Source organism: Anoplophora glabripennis, unplaced genomic scaffold (genome assembly GCF_000390285.2).
Source record: "Anoplophora glabripennis isolate ALB-LARVAE unplaced genomic scaffold, Agla_2.0 scaffold414, whole genome shotgun sequence".
NCBI lineage: Eukaryota > Metazoa > Arthropoda > Insecta > Coleoptera > Cerambycidae > Anoplophora > Anoplophora glabripennis.
The window spans coordinates 261101-285173 of record NW_019416509.1 but is presented as its reverse complement, the minus strand read 5'-3'; the positions used below and the strand labels follow the sequence as shown (position 1 = coordinate 285173).

Here is a 24073-nt window from a genome sequence, read left to right as displayed (position 1 = left end):
ATCTATATTAAAAAAAAACGGTTCAAATCGGTCCATAAACAACTTTTGTACGCGAGTGTTTCCATTCTTAATGGGTCACCCTGTATATGTATACAGTGTGTCGCTTAAGTTCTATACAAATGGGTAACTTTTTTATTATCAATTTGACGAGAAAAAGGTATTCTTTATAAAAAGTTATGCTTTTTGAAGAAATGTTATTAAACTTTTAAAAAAAAATCAAATTTGACACGGGAGAAGTACAATTAATTTTTATTGTAGAGAAAAATGTAATGGGAAAATGTTACTTAGAATTAAAATTTAAGTCTAAATTTAGTTTCATAACGTCCTCTTTTTATTATCAATTTGACGAAAAAAAAATATTCTTTGCAAGTTCCGTTTTTGAAAAAATGGTATTAAATATTTCACATTCGAGACAGTATATGGTGGCCAAAAATTAAAAATCAAACTTAGAACGTGATTATGACAAGATAAAGTAATTTATGCCAAAACGAACTGTGAAAACTGCAGGTTTCTAACTCTTACGGTTTAGAGGCTATCTAGCCTCATTTAGAGAGCTGACATCGTGATTTTTTTTCAAAAACAACTAATTATCTCGAAAACGGTAAGTTTTAAACACCATGTACATTTAATAAACTCTACCTAATATTAACCAAGGAATTCAAAAACGCAATAATATTACAGGGTGTTCCATTTAAAATAACAAAGTTATGTAGCGCACACGCGAANGCCGTGCAGAAGTGTATTTTTAAATCAATTTCGAACTGACCTTTTTGATTTTTTCTTTACAAAATTGTATTTGTAAGGGTCCCCTGTACATCCAGAATTTTTATTTTTTTTGGATAAGTTCTGAATCACCCTGTATGTATACAGTGTGTCGCTTAAGTTCTATACAAATGGGTAACTTTTTTATTATCAATTTGACGAGAAAAAGGTATTCTTTATAAAAAGTTCTGCTTTTTGAAAAAATATTATTAAACTAAAAAAAAAATTAAATTTGACACGGGAGAAGTACAATTAATTTTTATTTTAGAGAAAAATGTAATGGGAAAATGTTACTTAGAATTACAATTTAAGTCTAAATTTAGTTTCATAACGTCCTCTTTTTATTATTAATTTGACGAAAAAAAAAATTCTTTATAAGTTCCGTTTTTGAAAAAAAAGGTATTAAATATTTCACATTTGAGACAGTATATGGTGGCCAAAAATTAAAAATCAAACTTAGAACGTGATTATGACAAGATAGAGTAATTTATGGCAAAACGAACTGTGAAAACTGCAGGTTTCTAACAATTCTAACTCTTAGGGTTTAGACGCTATCTAACCTCATTTAGAAAGCTGAGATCGTGATTTTTTTCAAAAACAACTGATTATCTCGAAAACGGTAAGTTTTAAACACCATGTACATTTAATAAACTCTACCTAATATTAACCAAGGAATTCAAAAACGCAATAATATACAGGGTGTTCCGTTTAAAATAACAAAGTTATGTAGCGCCCACGCAAAATAAAACACCCTGTAAAGCTTCTTTACATGACCCACGTGATTCCAGACAACTTTCATTAAAACCATTTTTTTTATAAATTTGACAGTTGCAGAGTTACAGAAGAATCCATCTAAGGTGGAACATCCTGTACATAATCGGAACTTACCCAGTTGCGACGTTGACAATGAAATAACCAGACCTCCCTTTTGGTTCCAAAGTCCACAGCTGCGAGTTTGTATTCCTCCATCTGGTCATTTGAAGTTCGTCACCACCCTCATCTATCACCAACCCTGTCCTAACGCTTTCTATTACAAATTTCATGTTTATCTTCTGAGATTGTTCGATAAATAACCATATGTCACTTTCACCATCCTGCTCAGACTTGTAGCACAGCATGAGGTTATATCTCTGATCCAAAAAAAATGTAGAATGTTCAGAGGTAATCCTGGTATACTCTTTTGTATTTATGGTCCATAGATCGTAGCTTGTGTCATTGCCTGAGCATGTTATGCACAACCTGGATGCGACGCATAGCAGGGTTATAATTATTATAAAACTGACTGTGACTAAATAAAGGCGATATAAAAAATGACTTACCTACTTCCGAAGTTGCAAATCATAAAATATTTAGATTTGTTTTGTGATTCCAAAGTCCAGAGTTGAGAGTCCCTGTTACGCCAGTGGGCTAACAAATAGACACCTTCTATATGATCCAAGACCCTGCCTGTCTGCTTGTTTTCTATTACATATTTTTCTCGATAACCTCCAAAGTGGACATGAGAAGATTTTTAAGTTTGATTAGTTTTTATCATAGCCGAAGAAGTTGGAAAAGATAGAGGTAGCACAGACTGCGGTTTATCTGCACAAAGGCTGTCGTTTTTCGCATATGGTTGGCTTAGATGGGGAAATTATCATTGCCAAACAGACTAAACTTGTAGTATAGACTGCACAGGGTGGGCAAATAAGCGAGGTAAGCGGATGTAACTCAGAAACTAATGATCGTAGAGAGCTACGGTAAAAAATTTTATAGGTAAAGTGGGCAAGGGAAAATGCTGGAAATTATTTTCAAGTTTCCAAGATGGCCGCCAGTGGGCGTTTCCACCATCTTGAATTACATAAAGTTACGTTTCTCGCGATTTTCCCCAATGAATGTAACAAAAAAGTATTTGCGTTTTAATGTTAACTTAAAGTCGAACATTTTTTGTAAAAACAATTTTTCTCTATCTTTCGAAATAAAGTGGTGGGGGGTATTTGAATGTTGTTTTAAATAAATGCCTGTAACTTCGAAACGGCTTAATGGATTTGGATAAATTTGGTATCATTGAAAAGAGCATTTCTTGGGCTTTTAGGTTTCTCGTAATCATGACAGTTGCGACCTACACGGCCGCCGATAGAGGGCGTTATTCGATATTATAACCAAAATATTGGATTTTCTCAAAAAATTTAAATGCGATGATATGACTTTTTTTAGACTAGAAAATAGACAAATGACCAACCAATAAGCCTGCGCAAACCGCATCTTAATATCTTTTTCCTAACTCAAATTATTAAAAAAAAATACTAAACCAGGAAAATTCATATATCCCCATTTAAAAATGCATCGGTTGCTTTCGATAAGAAGGCAAGTAGTAGGCCATGGAAATAAAAGACAAACTCCTCTCTAAAATATTCACAAGAAATGTCAGTTTATTTAGTGCTGTGATTTTAAGTCGCACGTTTTCGTATTTATAAGCGATTTTCCTTTTAAATAAAGTTGTGGTCCTGAAAAGGACCGATTTTGAAAAAAGATTAATGCCTTCTGTGTTCAAATTGCCTTCCGTCATATTCCACACATTGTTCCAGTCTTTCTTGAGTCGACAGAACCGCAGCCTCGATTTCTACCGCTGATAGTTGACGAATTGAGTTTCGAATTCTGTTTTCCATATCCATTCGTGTTGTTGGTGGAGTTTGAAAAACAATGTCTTTTAAGCGTCCCCACAAGTAAAAATCAAGACATGTCAAGTCCGGAGATCTTGCCGGCCAAGGAAATAGGCTTCCCCTTCCTATCCAGCGTTCTCGAAAGGTCCCGTTAATATGGTTTCGGACATTAATTGAATAATGTGCCGGACAACCATCTAATTGCAGAAACATAGTTCTCCTAGTTTCGAGTGGCACATCTTCCAACAAAATTGGCAAGTCGTTGATCAAAAACTCTAAGAAGCGGTTACCAGTTAAAGCTTGATCAAAAAAATAAGGTCCAATAATTCTGTCCCCAATGATACCGCACCACACATTTAGGCTCCAGCGTCCCTGGTGCTGCACTTCTCTTAACCAATGCGGATTTTCAGCGGACCAATAATGCATATTATGACGGTTTACTCTACCATCACTACTAAAGGTAGCCTCGTCGGTCCAGAGAATTTCCGTTAAGAAATTTCTGTTTTCCTCAAGCATGCCTAGCATCCATTGACAATAATTTAATCTATTATCGAAATCTTGTTCATTTAGCGCCTGGTGCAAAACTATGTGGTAAGGATGTAATCTAAAAGTAAAAAACAACATATGCGTAAAAATAATATAATCAGAATAACACTGAATTGTGTATTTGAGAGTATGTGCTAAGATACTTGGAATAAGATAAAATTATTTACCTATAATCTTTCAAAATATTTCTAACAGTTGTTCGTGCTATTCCCAAGTCTAGAGACAATGTTCTAGTTCCTACATGTCTATCAAATTCTATGTAAGCCAAGACATTGATAATGTTTTCTTCGGTCCTTCCATTGCGACGCCTGCGACGTTTAGGACGACGAAAACTTCCAGTATCGCGTAATCGCTGTACCAAGCGCGGAAACATTCTTCTCCCGTAATGACGGCGATCTGGATACCGTGCCGCGTACTGTCTTGCAGCTATAGCTGCATTTTGAAAACACTCGAAATAAATCGCAATCATGTCAACGGCTTCATTATTTGTGAGAGGCATTTTGATTAAAAAGTACTCAAATTATACGCAATCAACAATATTAGGCTGCGTGTGACAAAAGTTTGACGTTACTTGGCAATATTTTTGTTAGGCGATTGTCGTGTCCATGGCCTACTACTTGCCTTCTTATCGAAAGCAACCGATGCATTTTTAAATGGGGATATATGAATTTTCCTGGTTTAGTATTTTTTTAAATAATTTGAGTTAGGAAAAAGATATTAAGATGCGGTTTGCGCAGGCTTATTGGTTGGTCATTTGTCTATTTTCTAGTCTAAAAAAAGTCATATCATCGCATTTAAATTTTTTGAGAAAATCCAATATTTTGGTTATAATATCGAATAACGCCCTCTATCGGCGGCCGTGTAGGTCGCAACTGTCATGATTACGAGAAACCTAAAAGCCCAAGAAATGCTCTTTTCAATGATACCAAATTTATCCAAATCCATTAAGCCGTTTCGAAGTTACAGGCATTTATTTAAAACAACATTCAAATACCCCCCACCACTTTATTTCGAAAGATAGAGAAAAATTGTTTTTACAAAAAATATTCGACTTTAAGTTAACATTAAAACGCAAATACTTTTTTGTTACATTCATTGGGGAAAATCGCGAGAAACGTAACTTTATGTAATTCAAGATGGTGGAAACGCCCACTGGCGGCCATCTTGGAAACTTGAAAATAATTTCCAGCATTTTCCCTTGCCCACTTTACCTATAAAATTGTTTACCGTAGCTCTCTACGATCATTAGTTTCTGAGATACAGCCGCTTACCTCGCTTATTTGCCCACCCTGTACAAATGAGCGTTTCAACTACAAAATAGCGAATGATTTATTAGTTTTTGGGGTGTTCAAATTAAGAACAGCCTTGTGTACAGGGTGATCCTTAAATATGTACATATATAAGTGAGTCTATGAAAGTAATTTTCAAAGTTTCCGCAAAGTGCATTTTGAGGACTGCTGTCTACATGTAAAGTTATTATTTTTACATATGTATCTAACTGTAATACATCTTGATAGAGTACAGTTTAAAAAAATTGTCAAATTAAATATGCAGCTTAGCTTATTTAAATTTAATAATAAAAAAAATCCGAAACTATTAGAAAGTTATCATTAAGCCTATATACTATCCCTCACACTGATATCAGACACTATCAGCGTTCCCTCCTAAATCACTAGTCCGGTCACTGAAGGCGAAAATAAGGTAAAAGCTCCCAATTTTTTCGGATAGTATGGATTTTCCTGAAAATTTGCATACAAGCTCATCTGACCTCCCACTTCAAAAGTTATATTGTCTAGATGTGTGATTTTTTCTATTTGGGGGTGAAAACTACCCTTGTACGGAAAAATTGCGAAAATCGCATATTTTAAAGATTCAATTCATGTTCAAATATGTTGGATAAAGTTCCTTTCATGTTTTTTAATATAATTTATGAAATTTAATTACTTTTCAACCATTAAAAATCCTTAAAAACTACCCTTTCATGCCAATAAAATAGAAAAAAAGTTTTTAAAAATTTAAAATATTCTTTTGGTGCATTCACAATGTATTGCATTTCTTTTGTTATTCATTAAAAAGCTTACGACTCATTACAAAGTTGCAACCCTTGCGTACATAGAATTTCTTGCTTGTTGCCAACCTAAATTCGAGGCCTCGGCCAATTTCCGACACATAGACATTAGACATTAGACATTGTTTATTGGTGTTAATCATACAAAAGTATTTACACAAGTCAGAATTGAGGAAAATAAAAGAAAACAAACAGGCAGATTAACAAAATAGAAACAAAAGGAGAACCAAAATATCGCGTACAGAACCACGTAAGAGAGTCGATTTACTATATAAAATAATTAAAATAATAAAACAGTAAAATCTACGTACTAAACATTATAACACATAACAGGGTCAAATAAAGTAAAAGCAGCAGGCTAATAACTAGACACATATACCTAATACAAATGCTGATAATAATTTAAAAAATAAACAAACAAAACATCAAATAAAGGACAAACTGTGATCCAAAATAAAACATCAGAAACTGTTTTATTCTAAATTTAAAAAAACCGAAATTTAAATTTCTTATATCTACTGGTAATGCGTTAAAAAATTTTATTCCCCAGAAGCCCGACCCATTTCTGTTTTTTTCAAGTCTAAGATACGGACTTTGTAAGACATCTTTGTTTCTGGTACCGTACGTATGTACATCGTTTCTGTTAGTATAAACTCCAATATGTATTTGTTTTTACATAAAGCAAACACTGTAAAATGTATATACAAGGAAGTGTTAAGATTCTGAGATCCATAAATTTCTCTCTACAGCAGTCTCTGTATTTAAGACCAGTTATTATTCTAATAGCTCTTCTTTGAACAGCAAAAACATCCGCAGCTGAAGCTGAATGACCCCAAATTAAGATAGCATAAGATAACAGGGAATGTACTAGACTGTGGTAGGCTGTAATCAGTGTTGATGACGATACTTGATTTTTTAGACTTCGAAGAACAAAAATGTTCTTGGAAATATTTTTACATAAATTACTTGCGTGATGGCTCCATGACAATTTAGCATCCAGATACACCCCTAAAAACTTTACTGGCTCCGGTTCATATGCGAAAGCAACTCTCAAGCTGAATATCAATGTCTCTGTCTTCGCGGAATTTAAATTTAATCTATTGGAAAGAAACCAATCCTTTAACATTGATTCAGCCAGGTTGGATTTATCAAGCAAATCATTAATTTCGCAACTTCGATTGGTAACACTCGTATCATCGGCAAACTGTATCGTCAACATAGAGTCATCCACTGAAAAGGGCAAATCATTAACATAAATCAAGAAGAGAATCGGACCAAGGATTGACCCCTGAGGTACTCCCATATCAACACCGAGACGAGTAGCTGTCATATTTTGATACAACACATACTGCTGCCTATTACTCAGATAAGACTGAATAAGACCAACACTATGCGCCGTAAAACCATAATAATACAATTTTTCAGCTAGGATGGTCCGTGACACACAATCAAAGGCTTTCGTAAGATCGAAGAACTGTGAACCTATATTCTTTTTGCTCAAAACCTGCGTTAATTTCGGTTACTAATTTGTCTATTGCTAGCGTTGTGGATAATTTAGCTCTAAATCCAAACTGGTTTACGCTGAAGAGATTTTTACTCTCAAAGAAATTCACGATTTGGTTTTTTATAACACTCTCAAAAACTTTAGCAAACATAGGCACTACCGAGATAGGTCTAAAGTTGGAGGGATCATTTGTACAACCTTTTTTGTGAATAGGAACGACATTAGATATTTTTGGGCAATCTGGGAAAATACTTTGAGAAATGCTGATATTAATAAGCGCTGTTAGAGGAATCAATATTAATTGTTTAATGTACTTCAATATTTGAGTGCTCATGTCAAAAGTATCTTTACTTTTTTTAGTTTTTAGATTGTCGATTATAGATCCGATTATTTCCTCAGAAATAATGAATCTAGTAAGTACATCAATATTGTTCATATAGTTAGAGTAAGATATGTTAGTGGGAGGCAGTGCATTAGTTAAATCAGTTGCAATGTTAACAAAGTAATCGTTAAATTCATTGGGCAATAATTGACTAACGGCTTTGTTTGATCTTGGTATTTTACTGTTTATTATTCTCCACATCGCTTCACCGGGATTATTGTGTGAGTTTATGTAATTGTCATGAGCCTGCTTTTTCTTCTCATGTAACTCCTTAATGTAACGATTTTTGAACATCTTATAAATCAAAGTATTATTTGCGGTGGGATGAGATCTTGAGTAGTCCCGTAAGAACTGCAAGTGCTCCCGCATGTCTCGAAGTTCATTGGAAAACCATTGCACCTCATAACTGTCAGTAGAACTAACTAATTTTGATTTACATATACATGTGAACTCAGATACGAGTACGTGTGTGCATGTATATTATTAAAATACTTACTCAAATCAGTTCACAAGTGCTCCAAAATACACAAAGATGATGGTAATTTACCCGCTCAGGAAAGGCAGTATTGAGCTTAGTTTTGAGTTTTTAACGGTCATAATTCAGTCAAATTTTGTCCTACAAAAATTAAAAACCTACAATTTCTTATTCTATAATTTTTTTTATAACTTTGTTAGTTTTTGAAATATTTTGAAAATAGGCGATTTTTTTTTAAAATTACAAATTTTATTCAAAAGTAAATTAAATATTTTTTTAAATTTAGGCTTCTAAAATCGTTCAAATTCCCAGAATTTACTGTTAGTACACAAAGTAAATTGCAGATGAAATACGTTTAATTTTTTTCCATCAAGTCATTAATTTTAATAACGATTTTTTTTCTCAAAAATCAATACAATCATTTTATTTTAGTTGTGACTTCATTAGTTTTCATGCTAACGACTTTTACCTCCACTCAATTTAAAAAGTTTTCCTCGAAAAACCTTTAATTTTTCCGCTACAGGACGCTGAACGTTTCGATTATAACTATCTTCGAAATTGACTTCAACTTCTGGGAGTCAACTCGGGTTCTATAACACCTACAAAAATAAAAAAAGCAATCTCCTTTCTATTTAATTACCTTCATTTTTGCTTATGATAATTTTTTTGATAAAACTTGTAGTTTTTGAGATATTCGCGAAAAATGGTTAAAAAACATGCATTTTTTGGGCTAAAAACGAACATGTTTAGGCGCAAATAATTCAAAAAGTATTGACTGTACAAAAAATTCTTATAGAACATTTTTTCTTAGAATTCGTCCCTCTATCGAATTGTGAGGTTATTTTTAATAACAAAATTCCCACCCTCCAGAAGAGGTGGGAATTTACCCTAGGGGTTTACCTTTAGGGTAAAAGCACACATCGGCACTATATAACTTTTGTTTCTCTAACTACAGTTCAAATTTCACGTCAATCCATTCCATCCGAAAAAATTGGTAGCCAAAATACTTCAGTGTCTGGACTAGAAAATAAATGTAATAGGTAACTGGAAATTAGTTTACCTAACTGTTTATTTAGGTTAATAGTAGAATAGTACCTATGTATTAAAATATACGGTGTGAGAGCCAAATTTTACACTGAGGCCAGGCCTCAGTAGCTTCATACGACGAATCACCACTGTTTTGCGGTAACCATAACTGAAAATCTATAAATCGATGGTATTCTTACATATGACCTAGATTTTTATTGAAGACTGTCACATACCACGAGAGTCGTCTATCACCAATCCTGTGCCAACGCTTTCTGTTACAGGTCTCCTGTTTAGCTGAGATTTTTTTATAAATGACCATATGTCGCTTTCATCATTCTGCTTAGACTTAGAACACAGCGCGATATTTTTTGACTGTTTCAAAAATATTGTAGAACTTTCGGCCATAATCCTAGTATAGTGGTATGTATTTATGGTCCATTCCGTGTTGGTTATGACATTGGGTAAGCATGTTAGGTCGCGCCTGGATATGATGCATAGCAGGGTTATAATTATGGTAAAACTGACTGTGATTAAATCAAAGACGATATAAAAGGTGACTTACCCAGTTTCGAAGTTGCGAATAACAAAATATCCAGATTCGTTTTGTGGTTCCAAAGTCCACAGTTGTGAGTCCTTGTAATTCCATTTGGCTAACAGAACGACGTCTTCAACATCTTCTAAGACCTCGCCTATCTGCTTGTTTTCTATTACATATTTTTCTTGATAACCTCCAAAACACATGAAAAGATTTTTTAGTTTGATTAGTTTTTATTATACGCGAAGCATTAGAAAATACAGAGGTAGCACAGACCACAATTTATTTGCACAAAAGCTGGCGTTTTCCGCGTATGGTTGACTTAGATGGAGAAGGTTATTTCAAGGTCAAACCGAGAAAAATGCCCTATGGTGGAGGCAACCGTGGTTATTATATGCTTTTGGGGTCGCTGAACCCGGATCTGAGGTCCGTTTGACCTTGTCAGGTCAGGTTAAAGGTCAATTCAAGATCAAACCGAGAAGCGAATCATTCTATACATCTCGTTTCGGAGCAGTTGTCATCGTTTCCAGTATCCTTCATGGTAGCAGGATTGTAAAGGCAGAGTCTTTCGGCCCATTTATAGATGAGCGTGGTAAAAATTGAAATTGTATTTTTGCCAACTAATAGGTATTAGGATTAAGTAACTTTAAAATAACATTGACCCTGATGCAACAAGATCAAATGGACTCCCAATAACGCGACCAAAAAAGCCTGGAGTATTCCCACTAAACCCCATTTAGAAGTTACTTAGTTTGACATTGATCTTGACCAGATAGAGACAAAAGGAACCCTAATTTGGATTCAGCGCCCTGAAAAAACATTTAATTACTTTGGCTGCCATCGCTATAGTGGATTTTTCTCAGTTTGACCTTGGAATGACCTTTAACCTGACCTAACAAGGTCAAACAGACCTGAGAATCAGTCTCCGACCCCAAAAACGTATAATAACCATGGTTGCCTCCACCATAGGGGATTTTTCCCGGTTTGACCTTGAAATGACCTTTATCCTGACCTGACAAGGTCAAACGGACTTTCGATTGGGACTCAGTGCCCTCGAAAACATAAGAATATAGTGGTCTTGTCCGATGCACAGATTTTTTTTTTGTGGTGCTGTGCTATCCAGGCTAAACTTGTATAACTTAGCTGTTCAACCATACAAATGAGCTGTTCAACTACAAAATCGCGAGTGGTGAGTGCGATAAGTGGAAAATTTCAGATAGTTCTTTCTAAAATTGATTTATTAGTTTTTGGGTGTTTAAATTAAGTACAGCCTTGTATACAGAGTGAACTTAAATGTGTACATACATGTAAATGAGTACAATGAAAGTGATTTTCAAATTATAAATATTTACGGAGATATTAATTGAGGGGTTAGAAGGGAAATGATTCAAGTGCACTTTTTACAAAGAATGAGTTAAGTGAATATTCTCATAGTTAAAAGCTATTAAAATTTGACAGTAAAAAGATTCAAGTTCATTTCACTATTCCACTGCCATCAATTAGTCAGTAGAAAAACATACCCAAATAAATCTTCATTTAATTTGGAAGTAAATGGATTCAAGTGCACTTGAACCCATTTCCTACTAACCATTCTGTATTCTGTCGTACCTAAATTCTATTGTGTGTACGGCGTACGGAGAGTTTTTTAAGTGTTTTCTTAATAATATTGTTTCATTTTTTAAATTTTCAATGGATAGTGATAGAGAAAGTGATGGTAAGTAAATAAAACCAAAATATTAACATAAGAGTGGGTTGTCCAAGTTCTGAAATGGAGAAGTATTCGTTGGTTTGGATACTTGAAATCTGAAAAACTTTCATTCAGATACAAAAATACCTTAGACAATGACTGAGTTTTCGATGTGTTTAATAGGAGCGTCAAAATTTGGCCGCCGTCCATCTTTCCAGCTGTCAGGTTTGGAACCCCTCAACAAAACTACATTAAAAATAAAAAATAAAAAATAATAGATTTCAATATATTATTATGAAATCTACCATGAAAAAAATCAGTGCGATTGTGGAAGATGCTCGGGATCGTCCAGACTAATAATTAGTTAATTTGTTTATAAGGCCATAACTTCAACTACCGATTCCAGATTTCGTGTGAGTTATTAGACAGTGATATGGAATGAGAGGATGTGATGTCAGAACGTTCTGGTAATAATAACGCAGTTTATAAATAAATAAATTGAAAAGTCATAAATAAACTTCTTCTGTTTATAACTTTTGATCTAATCAATATTTTTTGACGCTCGAGAGCTAGTTTTGTAGGTCTTTTAAAGACGAAAAAAAAAGTTCTTTATTGTTTTCTAGTGGAAATGAACGGAAAAAGTTATAAGCGAAAAACGTGAATTTACGTAAAAATTATACTATTAACCAGCCTGTAAACAATCTTCCCCCCATTTTTATGACTGTGGAAACTAATACGTTATTGTACATAATATTTAGCATCTATAGTAATAAATTCAGCCCACCGAAACAAAAAGTCGCGTCCAACTCTATATTTCCTGGCCTACAAAATTCTTTTATAAGAATCATTAATAACCATATTTTTGACCAAAATATGTTTAAGGTTCAATAAATTTGAGTGTTTTTTATTTTGTAATAATCTGTTTTCTGCCTGTATCGTTCCTAAGACTTAGATTTGAACAGAACCGCTTAGAATAATTGTCAAACGAAGCAGTCATAGCCTACTATGTTTTTTCTCTATGTCAGCACTGAGTTCCTCGAAAACGGTTAGTTGTATCAAAAAAATGTAAACAGCTAAAATTCAAGATCACTGCATCACTGATTAGATGGTGAAAATAAATTTTAAAATTTTTCACCGTAAATAGTTAATAAAATTTGAAAATATGGTGAGCATTTAACTCTTCATCAGCCAATATGTTGGAAATGGTCGGTTTGAAAGGTTTCGACAAAGAATACCTTTTTTGCTTAAAACTGATATGGGAATAAACGCACTGATACCAAATTTCAATGTACAGGGTAGCAAAAAAGTTAGGGCCAATTTAATTCAAGCGTACCCTTATAGGTGGCGCTCTCTAAAAACAGCGTCAAAAGCAATGACATATTTATACTTAGCATCCTAAAAAAAATCCGTGCCCACATTCAAATCTATTTGGAAATTACACCTAAAAATTGCAAAAAATAAAAAATGTTAACACCCTGTATATCCCACGTTTATAGGAAAAAAGACTTCTTTTGACCACGCACCTAAAATATGCACCTAAATTATTTGTACTGAAGTTTGAATCAGCCTGAATATCTTCCTTCTAAATACCACAGAGAAGCATTTTTTTTCAGCACTTACCATATATAAATTGTACAAATAATTCCAAGATCACTGCTTTTAGCAACATGTTTTTGAGACAACTGAAACTATTTTTAGGTTGGCATACATATTTTGAATGGCGACGTTTGATAACCCTTTCTTATGTCAAGCATAATTTGTAAATAAAAGGAGAGACCACAAGGCAAAAGAATACAAGGAGGTAAATAATAATTTAAGGGTTTGTATGTATGTGTTTAAAGGTTACTAAACTTCACGGTACTGTCCAAAGGTAATACGACATTGCCATCAAAGGGTTTTGGATACCTATCACTCTTCACCTTTCAAGAATACACTAACAGTGTAGGTCACAAGAAGAGACTAGGACTCCTTTTTTCCTGATCGGCATTTTATCAACCTTGTCGGTGTTAAAAATGAATACAACTGGAAATATATTTCCTAGATTTATTTTATATTATTAAGGCCTACGGAAATTGAAACAATCAAAAGTAAAATAGATTCTACTTACAATTTTATAAACAACTAAAATACAGAAATGCAAAAATAATATACAAACAGTGTGAAAGATTAAATAAAATTGGTTGGAGCAATTATTTATTACGGAATTACAAATACGTATTCGATGTTTTCGGTGCTGTAAACAAATATAAAATTAGATCATAGTCAAATATCGGGAATCAGGACACAAAATCGTACGGTAAACAAATTCAGTATTAGACGTTTGGTTTATTTTACAATAAACAATTTAATACTCAGAAACGGTACGCCATAAACAATTATTCGGTTTTAATTTCGGTCGGTGCTAGAAATAAAAAGGTTTAACAAATCAGAGTAGTTAATAATCAACAAATATACCTGGTCCAAATGGCTCTGAAACAAAGAAAAATGATTAATTACGGGCTACTCTAATTCTACAAATAAAATTAGTCTGTGGTTTCTAGCAAAGCAACGGAAATTAAGCGGAGTTTCAACCAGCCAAGGAGAAAGCGAAGCAATGCAATGCACAACGAGCATAAATAAGCAAACGGCAATCAGGAAAAAGGAATTGTTTGGCTAACAGGAGGCAAAGTCTGTTCGAGGTGGAAGCGGTCAACATACAACGTCTTCCACTGGCAGTGGGATACCCAACCAAACCAGCAGTTGCTGGGTATCCCGGATGATTGATCTCGACTGCTAACTCCTTGGGTTCGGATGGCGGGTCTTTGGTGGGGTCCTCGGAGTGGTTCTGGAACTCTTCGAGTTCTGGCAACGAACTAAGGAGTTTTGGGCAGGAAAAACAGTTTTGTTGCCTCGATCCCCTCCTGACTAGCAGGGGTCGTGGTGGGATCTTGCGCGCGGCACTCGTCATAGTGGGGTAAACGGACGGTTTTAATCACAGAGCACCTAGAGTGTACATTTCCTATCCCAAAGTATGGGAACCGATGAAGCCAAATTGCGGGGAAGTGGAGTGTGTGAGGTAATCCGACCGCGCATATTTTGATCAGGTCCGGGTTAAAGAGTATTTTTACACTTACGACAAATATTCATTTTTCAAGTTTGGAATTCAGAAAATAATTATTTTAATGTTTTGTTTAAATAAACCTACAAAATAATTTAAATATATTTATTGTCCTCTAAGTAATGTTAGTTTATTTGATATTTGTCTTTTAGTAGATTTTAATGATTTAAATATTTTAACTTCATATACTTTTCACATACAGTCCTCGCAAGTTCTTATCCATATTTTTTAAATAAATTCACATTAAAACAGTTTTTTAATACATGATACACAATTTTATTTTTCTGTAGCTTGGGTGTACTGTTTTTATAGGAGTTATTAAACAAATATATTATTATTTCTATTTCTTAAATTGTCATTTTTCTTTTTTAACGACGGTTTGCTAATCACTCCTGGCAAATTTAAAATTGGCACTGCATTTTTGGATAAAATTCTAGCGCCGTTTTTATTAATAATAATAAACTTCTCTTGGAAATGTAAAAAACATATAACAGACGATTTTGAAGGTGCCTTATCTTTTTTTATGGCTTTGACCCTTTCCAATTTCATTTCCACCCTCTTTAGAAAACCTGAGAATAAAAACAAGAAAATGGGTACCTAATACAATTTTATTCAGTACCTAACTAATTACCTGTAATTTAACATTAATATATGTTTATTATTGAAATTATATGTTGAGGATTCAATATTTACAATTATTTTTAATAGCCATCATCAAAATAAACACCAACTGTGACAAAAAACTAATTGTAAATAGCCGGTTGATAATATGAACCTGTATATGTTTACATCAGTTAATAACGTGGCACTAAAAAACATGGAAATAAGTGCATGTGAGATGGAGAATGCTGCGCGAAGTCGTCGAAATGGCAAAAAATATTTTTATGTTATTAATTACCTAAAGAATGAAATTTCAGCACTATTGTGATCAGATCTGCTATTACAATCGTCAATGATACACTGCCCCATGATTGCACAAATAAAAACAATATATTTATTAAAATACTAACAATGTTAACACATCGAATGTCTAAGAGCGACTGAGAGCGCGAGGCTGGCTGGTCTGAGGTTGGGCTAACGGTTGGCTTCACTGGCTTACCTCTATAGTTCAGTCTATTTTGTCTATGGTTTTAATCGTGGTGTGGATAATTGCTCTTAACTAATTAAGCTAATTAAGAAAACAAACGGCAAAAGCCTTGCATAAAACTGGAAACTAAAACTGGTTCATTACAAGATAATCGAAATTTTAAGAACTTTTTAAAGTGTACGATGTACAGAGTGCTACTTTGAGTGAGGCTCGTATTTATTTATAAAGAGGATTTCCTCTTGATCTTTAGAAGCACGTGCCGACAGTTTATTTTTTCAAATTCCTTAGTGAAAACTTAATTTTCTTTTTAACCTTCTTTTAGCAATTTTCGTACCCCGCAGCTGGACAAGCTAGTGCGACCTCAAACAACACCGCGTTTTAGTCACAGCGCATGCACAATTGGTAACTGGGCTGCGCATTGTTGTCAAATCTCATATATAAAGGATAGGTTACTGGTAAGGTACTGCATTTTGACGTAATAGTTTTGTTGAGTAGATGTAAGCCACGAGTCCTATCATTCCACAAAAAAAAAAACAAAAATTTAATTCTTTTAAATAGGTAACCTATGAAAGAGTACTTAAAATCTAACCTATCAGAAAAATTAAGCAGTAATCAATAATAATAAATGAAATACACAAAATAAATAAATAATCTGGTTACTCACCTGATCTTTAGAGCATGACACTTGAAATTTTGTGGCTATTTATGAATACCCTCTTATAAACTAATAAAATCGAAGACTAAAATAAAAATGCAACTAAATGAATCAGTGAAGTATTTGGCCATTCCCGTTTTATACCAGGTGCGACGACAGCCGACGTATCCGCTCTCACAGGCGTGCGGCAGCAGAAATGAGTGGCTAACCACAGTTGCACCTCGGAAGTATTAGGATTTCTACTTAAATTTTATTATTTTATTTATTTTGGATTAATTTAATAAATCTAGCACCGACTCGATGTTGCAGTGCCTGAACAAGAAGGAAGAGTAGAAACATACCGTATTTCTGTACATCCCCATTTTAATTATTTTAAATCTAGTTTAGGTAGCGACAGTACTATAATTCAGGTAGACTAGGTCACTGACAGTGAGATTCACAAGTTAAATAGAAACATTGCTTATCTATTATAAAATTATAACATCATAGTAGTTTTGGCTTTGTATTACCCTTCCAATATACAGGGTGACCCGATGCATGATACAAAAAGATAGAGTGCAAATAGATGAGGTCAAAATAATATCAGTTCTTCATATAAACTTTTTTCATATGGGCCTTCGTTAACAAGTTACGGGCCCTCAAAGGTGAAAATTAAGAACTTACTTTAACTTATTCTTGTTTTATTTTTATATTTTGTTATGTGTAAAAAGTAAGTAAAGTGAAATTTTCTCGGCTCTTATTTTAAAAATATGTATGCTTCCAACGTATAGTAATTAAGTACAATAAAAAATTAAAAACAAAAAATGGTAGAGGCGCCCGCTCGATGTACAATGTGACAAAATCACAAATATTTCCTAAACTGTTAATTTTACCGAGTTGAATCAAAAGGGTATTATCGCTGGAAAATTCGTCAGGGAACATATTTTTGATATAGGCAGATTGCGATCGTCATCTATGCAAAAATTCTGAGTTGTTAACCATTGGGCATATTCCGTCCCTGGCGTTCTGGGCATAATGAAGTTTGACTTATAATATCAAAAACAAGCTGTATGCATGTGTTATCGATCAACAAATTTGTATCATGCTGAAGTTAATGGTTTAGAGACTGTAAATAAAAATAACTTTTTAATTTTCACTTTTGAAGGCCCGTAACTTGTTAACGAAGGCACATATGAAAAAAAATTATATGAAGAACTGATATTGTTTTGGCCTCTTCTAATTGTACCCGATATTTTTTAATCAACTACCGGGACACTGTGTATCAAAAAAGTAGTTCTTTTATAATCAATGACTACTGATTTTAGCATAGTTCACTTGTCTTCTACAACTAGTATTGAATATAAGGAAATGTACGTATAATTTTTTTATTTATATCTTAATATTTTTGGGAAACGAACATTTTTAAAATAAAAAACCGAATTGTAATTGATAGTAATTCTTTTATTTATCTTATCATAATGAAGTAATTAAAAAATTAGGGTAATTAAAGTGCCTATAGAATTTTTTTAACGTATCTATTTTACATCACTACGGGGCACAATGTCATATCCTGTATCGTTTTTCTTGGAATGTGCCATCAAAAACCATCTGTCCCTCTCATCATTTTCTCTGAATGTGAAATATAAGGCTGTCTTATTCAAAATTAGGACGTAGCGATTGAGCTGTATCCATGTGTCGCCATTGGTATTCACATTCCACAGTTGATATTCCGATCTATTCTTAGGGTATGTTATGACTATTCTAAAAATATATGTTACATAATAAAATTAAATATGTCATTTGAAATCATAAGTACTGCTTACGCATTGAGACAAATGATTTATATAAGATTTAGATGATGAAAACAGAAACAGAAAATATAACATTTAAAGCAATAAAGCAATAAACTCCAAAGCACACCATACGCCATACTGCCATCTACCACGCCAGGTCACGAGATAACCTAATGGGACGATGGGAGCAGACAAAGACAATGCATCTGGATATGAAAAATCACTCAGTAATGAGGACATTTACTCTGATTTAAGTACAAGTGCACCAAATACGAGTTTACGTGAAGAATTTATTTAAGGAGTACCTATATTTGAGTGAAAGTACTCAGTTTTAGTTTAAATATAATCACAAATGAGTAAAATGATCAAAATATTGAGTGAAAATGTTTATTGCTTTCACTCACACCACAGACAATATAGCTTATCGCCAAGCTATTTGTCTGTGCTCACACCGAGTCTTTTACAGTGTATAAATCGATGCAAAACCACTCCAGATATCAATTAAGTGGAAGCAGCGGCGCACACTGTACTATTTTGAGAGGGGGAGTGCCAAAATCAATTATCTCGACTTAGAGTTGAGGTAGAAAAACGAACCAGGAGCCAAATGAAAGCCTAGGTAATGAAGATCTTAGAAAAAATATCATTGTAAAGAATTTTTATGATCTGACCTTCAAATGGCCTTGTCAAAGTTGATAGAATCAAATTTTCATGAATTTTCTTGTTTTAGCCGTTTTTCTAATAAATGAACTTTATATAATTTGCCACGACAAATCCAAATCCGTCGTCAAAATTTGTCTATCATTTTTCTAATGGTCCAAGAGAAAAAGTCAACCCTTGATTGGTTTTGCATACTCAGAATAGAGTCACAAGTCACTCACTTCTGTTGCAATAGTTTCACTCATAAAGTTGTAGTTGTTATTTTTTACAGTGTATAGTTCGTACGATATTTGTTGAGATAGAATTCCAAAGACCCCCGCGTCACTTTCTTGGAATTAACCACATTCGACACCTCTGGTAGACAATGGCGGAAAATTTCACCTGCCGCGGGAAATTGTTACAGTAGTTCCGGTAACAGAACTTTATTGACTTATTCTTTTCTTGGAATTCTATCAACAAATATTGTATGGAGTGTACAGCAAACGTTCCTCAATAACCTGGCTAAATGATGAATTCGGGGACGATAAGCAAAATGGAAAAGCTTACCCACTTGCTACATTGCGTAGGACAGAATATCCAGCATTGCTCCGTGGCTCCAGATTCCAGAGCTGCCAGTTCCCATGTTCCCAATCTTCTTCTTGCCCAAATGATTGTCCTTCTCCACCCAAAACTTTCCCTGTTATTTTATTCTCTAGCACAAACTTTTCCTGGTAACCTGCAGAATAAATCGTTCTTTTTGTTAGTACCTGGAAAAGTCACTAGATATCTTCAAAGCGCTTGTTATCTTTTTGGTTGCTTCATTTTGTATTACTTGTTTCTTATTATATATTTTTTTTTATATCGGCACTTGGCTTGCTTTCAATTAACGTTCTAAAAAACAATCTGTCTTGTTTCCAAAAAATCGAACAGATTTGTGTGTGTAACCAAGGGTTGTCAGTAAACAAACAATACTTCTTGGGTTGAAATCACGTTGAAATCCTAAAACCAAGACTGAAAAAATGGAAAATCTAGAATTTCCATTTGAAATTTTAGAAAAATCAAAATCTATATACAACAAAGAACTGAAGGAATTTCAAGATTGGAAAATCAAAGAAGGAGCGAAAGGCGTAAACGAAGATGTCTTACTGGCTTATTTTTTCAATTTAAGTGAGAAATTAGCTCCATTCACACTGTGGACTAAATATTCCATGTTGAAGTCAACTTTGAGAGTTTACAAGAACATTGAAATTTCTAAATTCGGAAGACTAGTGGCATTTCTAAAGTCTAAGCACAAACATGTTCAACCAAAAATTCCAAGGTCTTAGAAAGAGAACAAATCGAACAATTTTTGCGTGAAGCCCTAGACCAAGATCATCTTATGAATAAGGTAGGTTCTACTGAATAGTTTAACTAAGTTATATTTATTAAATTTGTTATTTTTAGGTGGCGTTGATATTAGGAGTTTTTGGCGCTTGCCGTTGCGAGGAATTGACCCATAGACAATATAGAGGATAAAGAGCAGTATATCCACATCATGATCTCAAATACTAAAATGAACAAACCAAGAAGCTTCGTTGTGTTAAATGAAGGATTTTGTGTTAATCCAATTGAATTAATTAGAAAATATTCTAAGCTAAAGCCTCAAAATGCATAAAAGCATAAAAGGTTATTCTGCAATTTTCATAAGGCAAAATGCACTCGTCAATGTGTTGGTATTAATAAGCTATCAAATATCTCTAATCTTGTTGCGCGATTTTTGGACTTGACAGATTCTAATTTATATACATAGCATGGCTTGCGTCGCGCAACTGTAACTCTCTTGGTCAATGCTGAAGGGGATATTACAACACTCAAACGTCACTATGGATGGAAGTCATCTACCGTAGCAGAAAGTTATATAGAAGAGTTAATTTCCAGCAAAATTGATATTGCTTAAAAGATACAAGGCATGCAGACTCCTGAAGCAAGCACAAGCAAAGGGGCAACCTGTTCTATAAATTTACCACAATCACCAATGATTCCAATAATCCTTTGGCATCAAATTACGGCTTTATCATAAATGTTAATGTTAATGTTAATATTAATAAGTAGGTAGATTGTAAGTTTGTAGCATTTTAGGTTATTTGTTGACTTATTACTGTTTCAAATTGGTTTTCTAATAAAAACTAAAAAAAATTAACCAAACATTTGTCATTTTATGATTTCTATAAGTCACTAGCGGGTTATGAGTCATAACTTACTAGTGACTTATGACTTATAACTCACTAGTGACTTATAGGCGACATTATTCCTTTAAAACCAAATAAATTATAGTATCGTTATATACAAGTGTTGGATAAATGTAGTTATTTTACTTTAGTAAGTAATCAAAAGTGAAACAAATTGCTTATTATCCTCATAAATGTAGATAAATACGAACCACTCCGAGTGTGAAATTTAATACTCAATTTTTACTGTGTATGTAAGTAAAAAGTCCTTGCTGTTTCTTGGAACTTACCAGTTATAGCAACAATTAGGACTAACACAAAAAAACTAACTTCCTTCGACATATTTGTTAAATACGTACTTTTCTCTTGGAAATCAAATACTGAATAATATCAGCGCAGATAATTTGTTTTGATTAGCGATTGACCTTATCGAACTTACAATTAGTTGATACTCTAAATTACTGGGAATACAGAAGATAAATTTGTTTTTTATTTAATATACAGGGTGTGTCGGGAGAATAGCACAGAACACCAGGAATGGATTCTACATGTCAAAATAATAAAAAAACTTTTAAAGAAAAGTGTTCAACAGACGAAATATGCGCAATAAAAAGACCTACAAAATGATAGATTAAAATCGGATAAATTATCTTAAATTATTAACTTAAAAGTTATTGAAAAAAAACTAAAAAAAAACGTGGAAAAACTGAATTTTTTTAATTATCCATAACTTGGTTGTTATTTGTTGGAATTTTATAAATGTGCCTAAAAGTTGTGAGTTTTATTGTTATTCAAAACTGTGCGAAAGATGGGCGCTGTGGGTCCAATAGTTTTTGCAAAATTATATTTATTTATCAAGTCAAGTGCAAAAATGCATAACTTTAACCTTGTCTCTTCGAAAGTTAACAAAAAAGGGTTTAGAAAGTCGATTTTTAAAGGCAATTTTTGTGGCAAATTCAGTGCAAACTACCGTGGTCATGATTTATGGTATAACTGTAACTCTCACCTTGAGCCCTGGGGTCAAATTAGGGATCATTTAAGAGTTAACTTTGGATTTGGGTTTTCTATCTAAGTGTAAGTAGCTATCTGTAAATTGAACACATCAACAAAAATACCTTCATATAACACTGTTTTGACGCAATAATTATCCAAATTTAATAAGAAACAAAACAGTTATACCGAAAAATCGAAGAAAAACAAATCAATATGAACTTGCGACGTCCTTTTTGCACGATTTACCCAAATCCGAGAGATTGCCCACCATATCCTGGACACCCTGTATTCACTTATGAGTGAATTTTCTTTCCACTCAATTAAAAACCAAGTCAGAACAAAAAATTACTCAGTAATAGTTAAATTTAAATCATATTAGACAAAAAGTCAATTCTAAATTGGTTTTACATACTCAGAATAGAGTCAAAGGTCACTCACTTAATAGTTAGCAGAAACTCGGACTTGTGTAAAATTCACTCACTTCTGTTGCAGTATTTTCACTCATAAAATTTTAGTTGTACTCATACTAATAGAGTGAAAATTTCACTTAATCTTACTTAAATACTTAACTTACTTTCATTGTTTTCAAGATAACCTTGTAATAAACCAGCTTACAAAATTGCTACGTTGCCAATAAGAGAATAACCAGTTAGCATCGTTTCCAAGCTCTATTGCTGCGAATCTTTATTTGGCCATTACGTCATGTCTATGTAATCTTGTGTCGCTTCCAAAACCATCGCCGTTTTTTTTTTGTTTTTTATCATGAATTTTGTTGAGTAACCTTCAATAAATCAATATAAAAATGAATCGATACAAATAATTGGTAAAGTAGATACTAAAGCTTACCGTTTACTACAACGATTTGTATGAGAATAGCGGCAGATAAGATTTTCAACATGTTCTTGTTTATGCTGTACTTTTGTTAATAACAAATTTTTGTTTGTGAAAGAGCTATAATACCCTTGTGTTAACTTGAATTGCACTGATAACATTTGTAATAATTTTGGATAATCTGTTTTTCTTTCGATACTTAGAACTAAGGTCATAAAAACTTGATAAAAAATCATATTTGTGCAGATATCGGAACTTCTTGAAACTTAATATTTGTATAATTAAAATTAAATTATGATGTATCATACTAAAACATGGGATTTTCAAGAAGTTTGAAAATAACTGACGCATGGTTCTTTCCATAAAAATAAAATACTGTTGGAGACTTGTAAATCCAATGTTTATTTTTTATACACTAACGAACTGCTAAATAATTAGGTACATACAAACAATTAACAGAAGCAAAAATACTATGACAGGAAAGGAGTATTAGTATACATTGAAATTTTGTACTCATAAGGTGTATACTGGAAAAATTCTGATTATTATAATTAAATACAAAGAAAAATAATAAATTAGAAAAATAATACACACGTTACAATTTCAATAAAAAGTATTTTAATTCACTGTAATTAAATTACACTGAGTGAGCTACAACCAGTATCCATTTGTCGCTGTCGTCGTTCTGTTTAGGACCGAGTACCACTTTGTCATTTTTTTGAATCATAAAATCGTTGGGATGCCGCTGAACTTGAAATCGCGTCTCATCGATGGTTGTCAATTTCCACCTTTGGGTTCGCTTTCCATGTTTTGGGTAAGTCGACAGCGCTTTGGTTAAAGGACTGGCATCAAGAGCTTTCCTAAAAAAGTATACAGGGTGTAAGTAAAAGGTTTGATCAAACTTACTATGAACAAGTCTCCAAATGAGCTTTGTTTAAGATTAATGAGTATATATCATTTATTTTAATATACACTGTGTCCTAAAATGATAAGAACAAAATTCATATTTTTGTTTTGCAGTTGAAATTTTAAAAAAATCGTTGAAACAGGTCAATTAGTAAATAGAAATTGTCACTTTCCTGCAATTTATTCTATTTTTTTGGGACATGTTTAACAGACCTGTAACATTACCGACATTTTTTTAATAGGACGCTCTATATTTTATAGT

General features: G+C 33.3%; 2 protein-coding genes across 2 annotated transcripts in view; both read right to left on the bottom strand.

Annotated features, from left to right (window-relative positions):
* The window catches only part of LOC108908500, a 39337-nt gene extending 26040 nt beyond the window's left edge, over positions 1-13297 (bottom strand). The window contains exons 1-5 of the mRNA XM_023454788.1: positions 13248-13297; positions 9968-10133; positions 9639-9886; positions 2082-2247; positions 1651-2001 (exon numbers count right to left, since the gene is read on the bottom strand). Of these exons, the coding sequence (XP_023310556.1) occupies positions 1651-2001; positions 2082-2247; positions 9639-9886; positions 9968-10133; positions 13248-13296 (980 nt within the window). The 5' untranslated portion in view covers position 13297. The remainder of the gene's footprint in view (positions 1-1650; positions 2002-2081; positions 2248-9638; positions 9887-9967; positions 10134-13247) is intronic.
* A 4609-nt stretch (positions 13298-17906) lies between these two features.
* LOC108908497 lies at positions 17907-21475 on the bottom strand. Its single transcript, XM_018712553.1, has 3 exons — positions 21372-21475; positions 19442-19610; positions 17907-18206 (listed from the first exon to the last, which is right to left on the bottom strand). Exons 1-3 carry the CDS (start codon positions 21421-21423, stop codon positions 17981-17983), a joined length of 447 nt encoding a protein of 148 aa, XP_018568069.1. The 5' UTR covers positions 21424-21475; the 3' UTR covers positions 17907-17980.
* Between the last annotated feature and the right edge of the window lie 2598 nt (positions 21476-24073).

Coding starts and splice junctions, on each gene's coding strand:
- LOC108908497 (XM_018712553.1), bottom strand. CDS start 21,423: ATGTCGAAGGAAGTTAGTTTTTTTGTGTTAGTCCTAATTGTTGCTATA. Junction 19,611..21,371: donor CCTAATTGTTGCTATAACTG/GTAAGTTCCAAG, acceptor TTTATTCTGCAG/GTTACCAGGAAAAGTTTGTG. Junction 18,207..19,441: donor CTACGCAATGTAGCAAGTGG/GTAAGCTTTTCC, acceptor ATATATTTTTAG/AATAGTCATAACATACCCTA.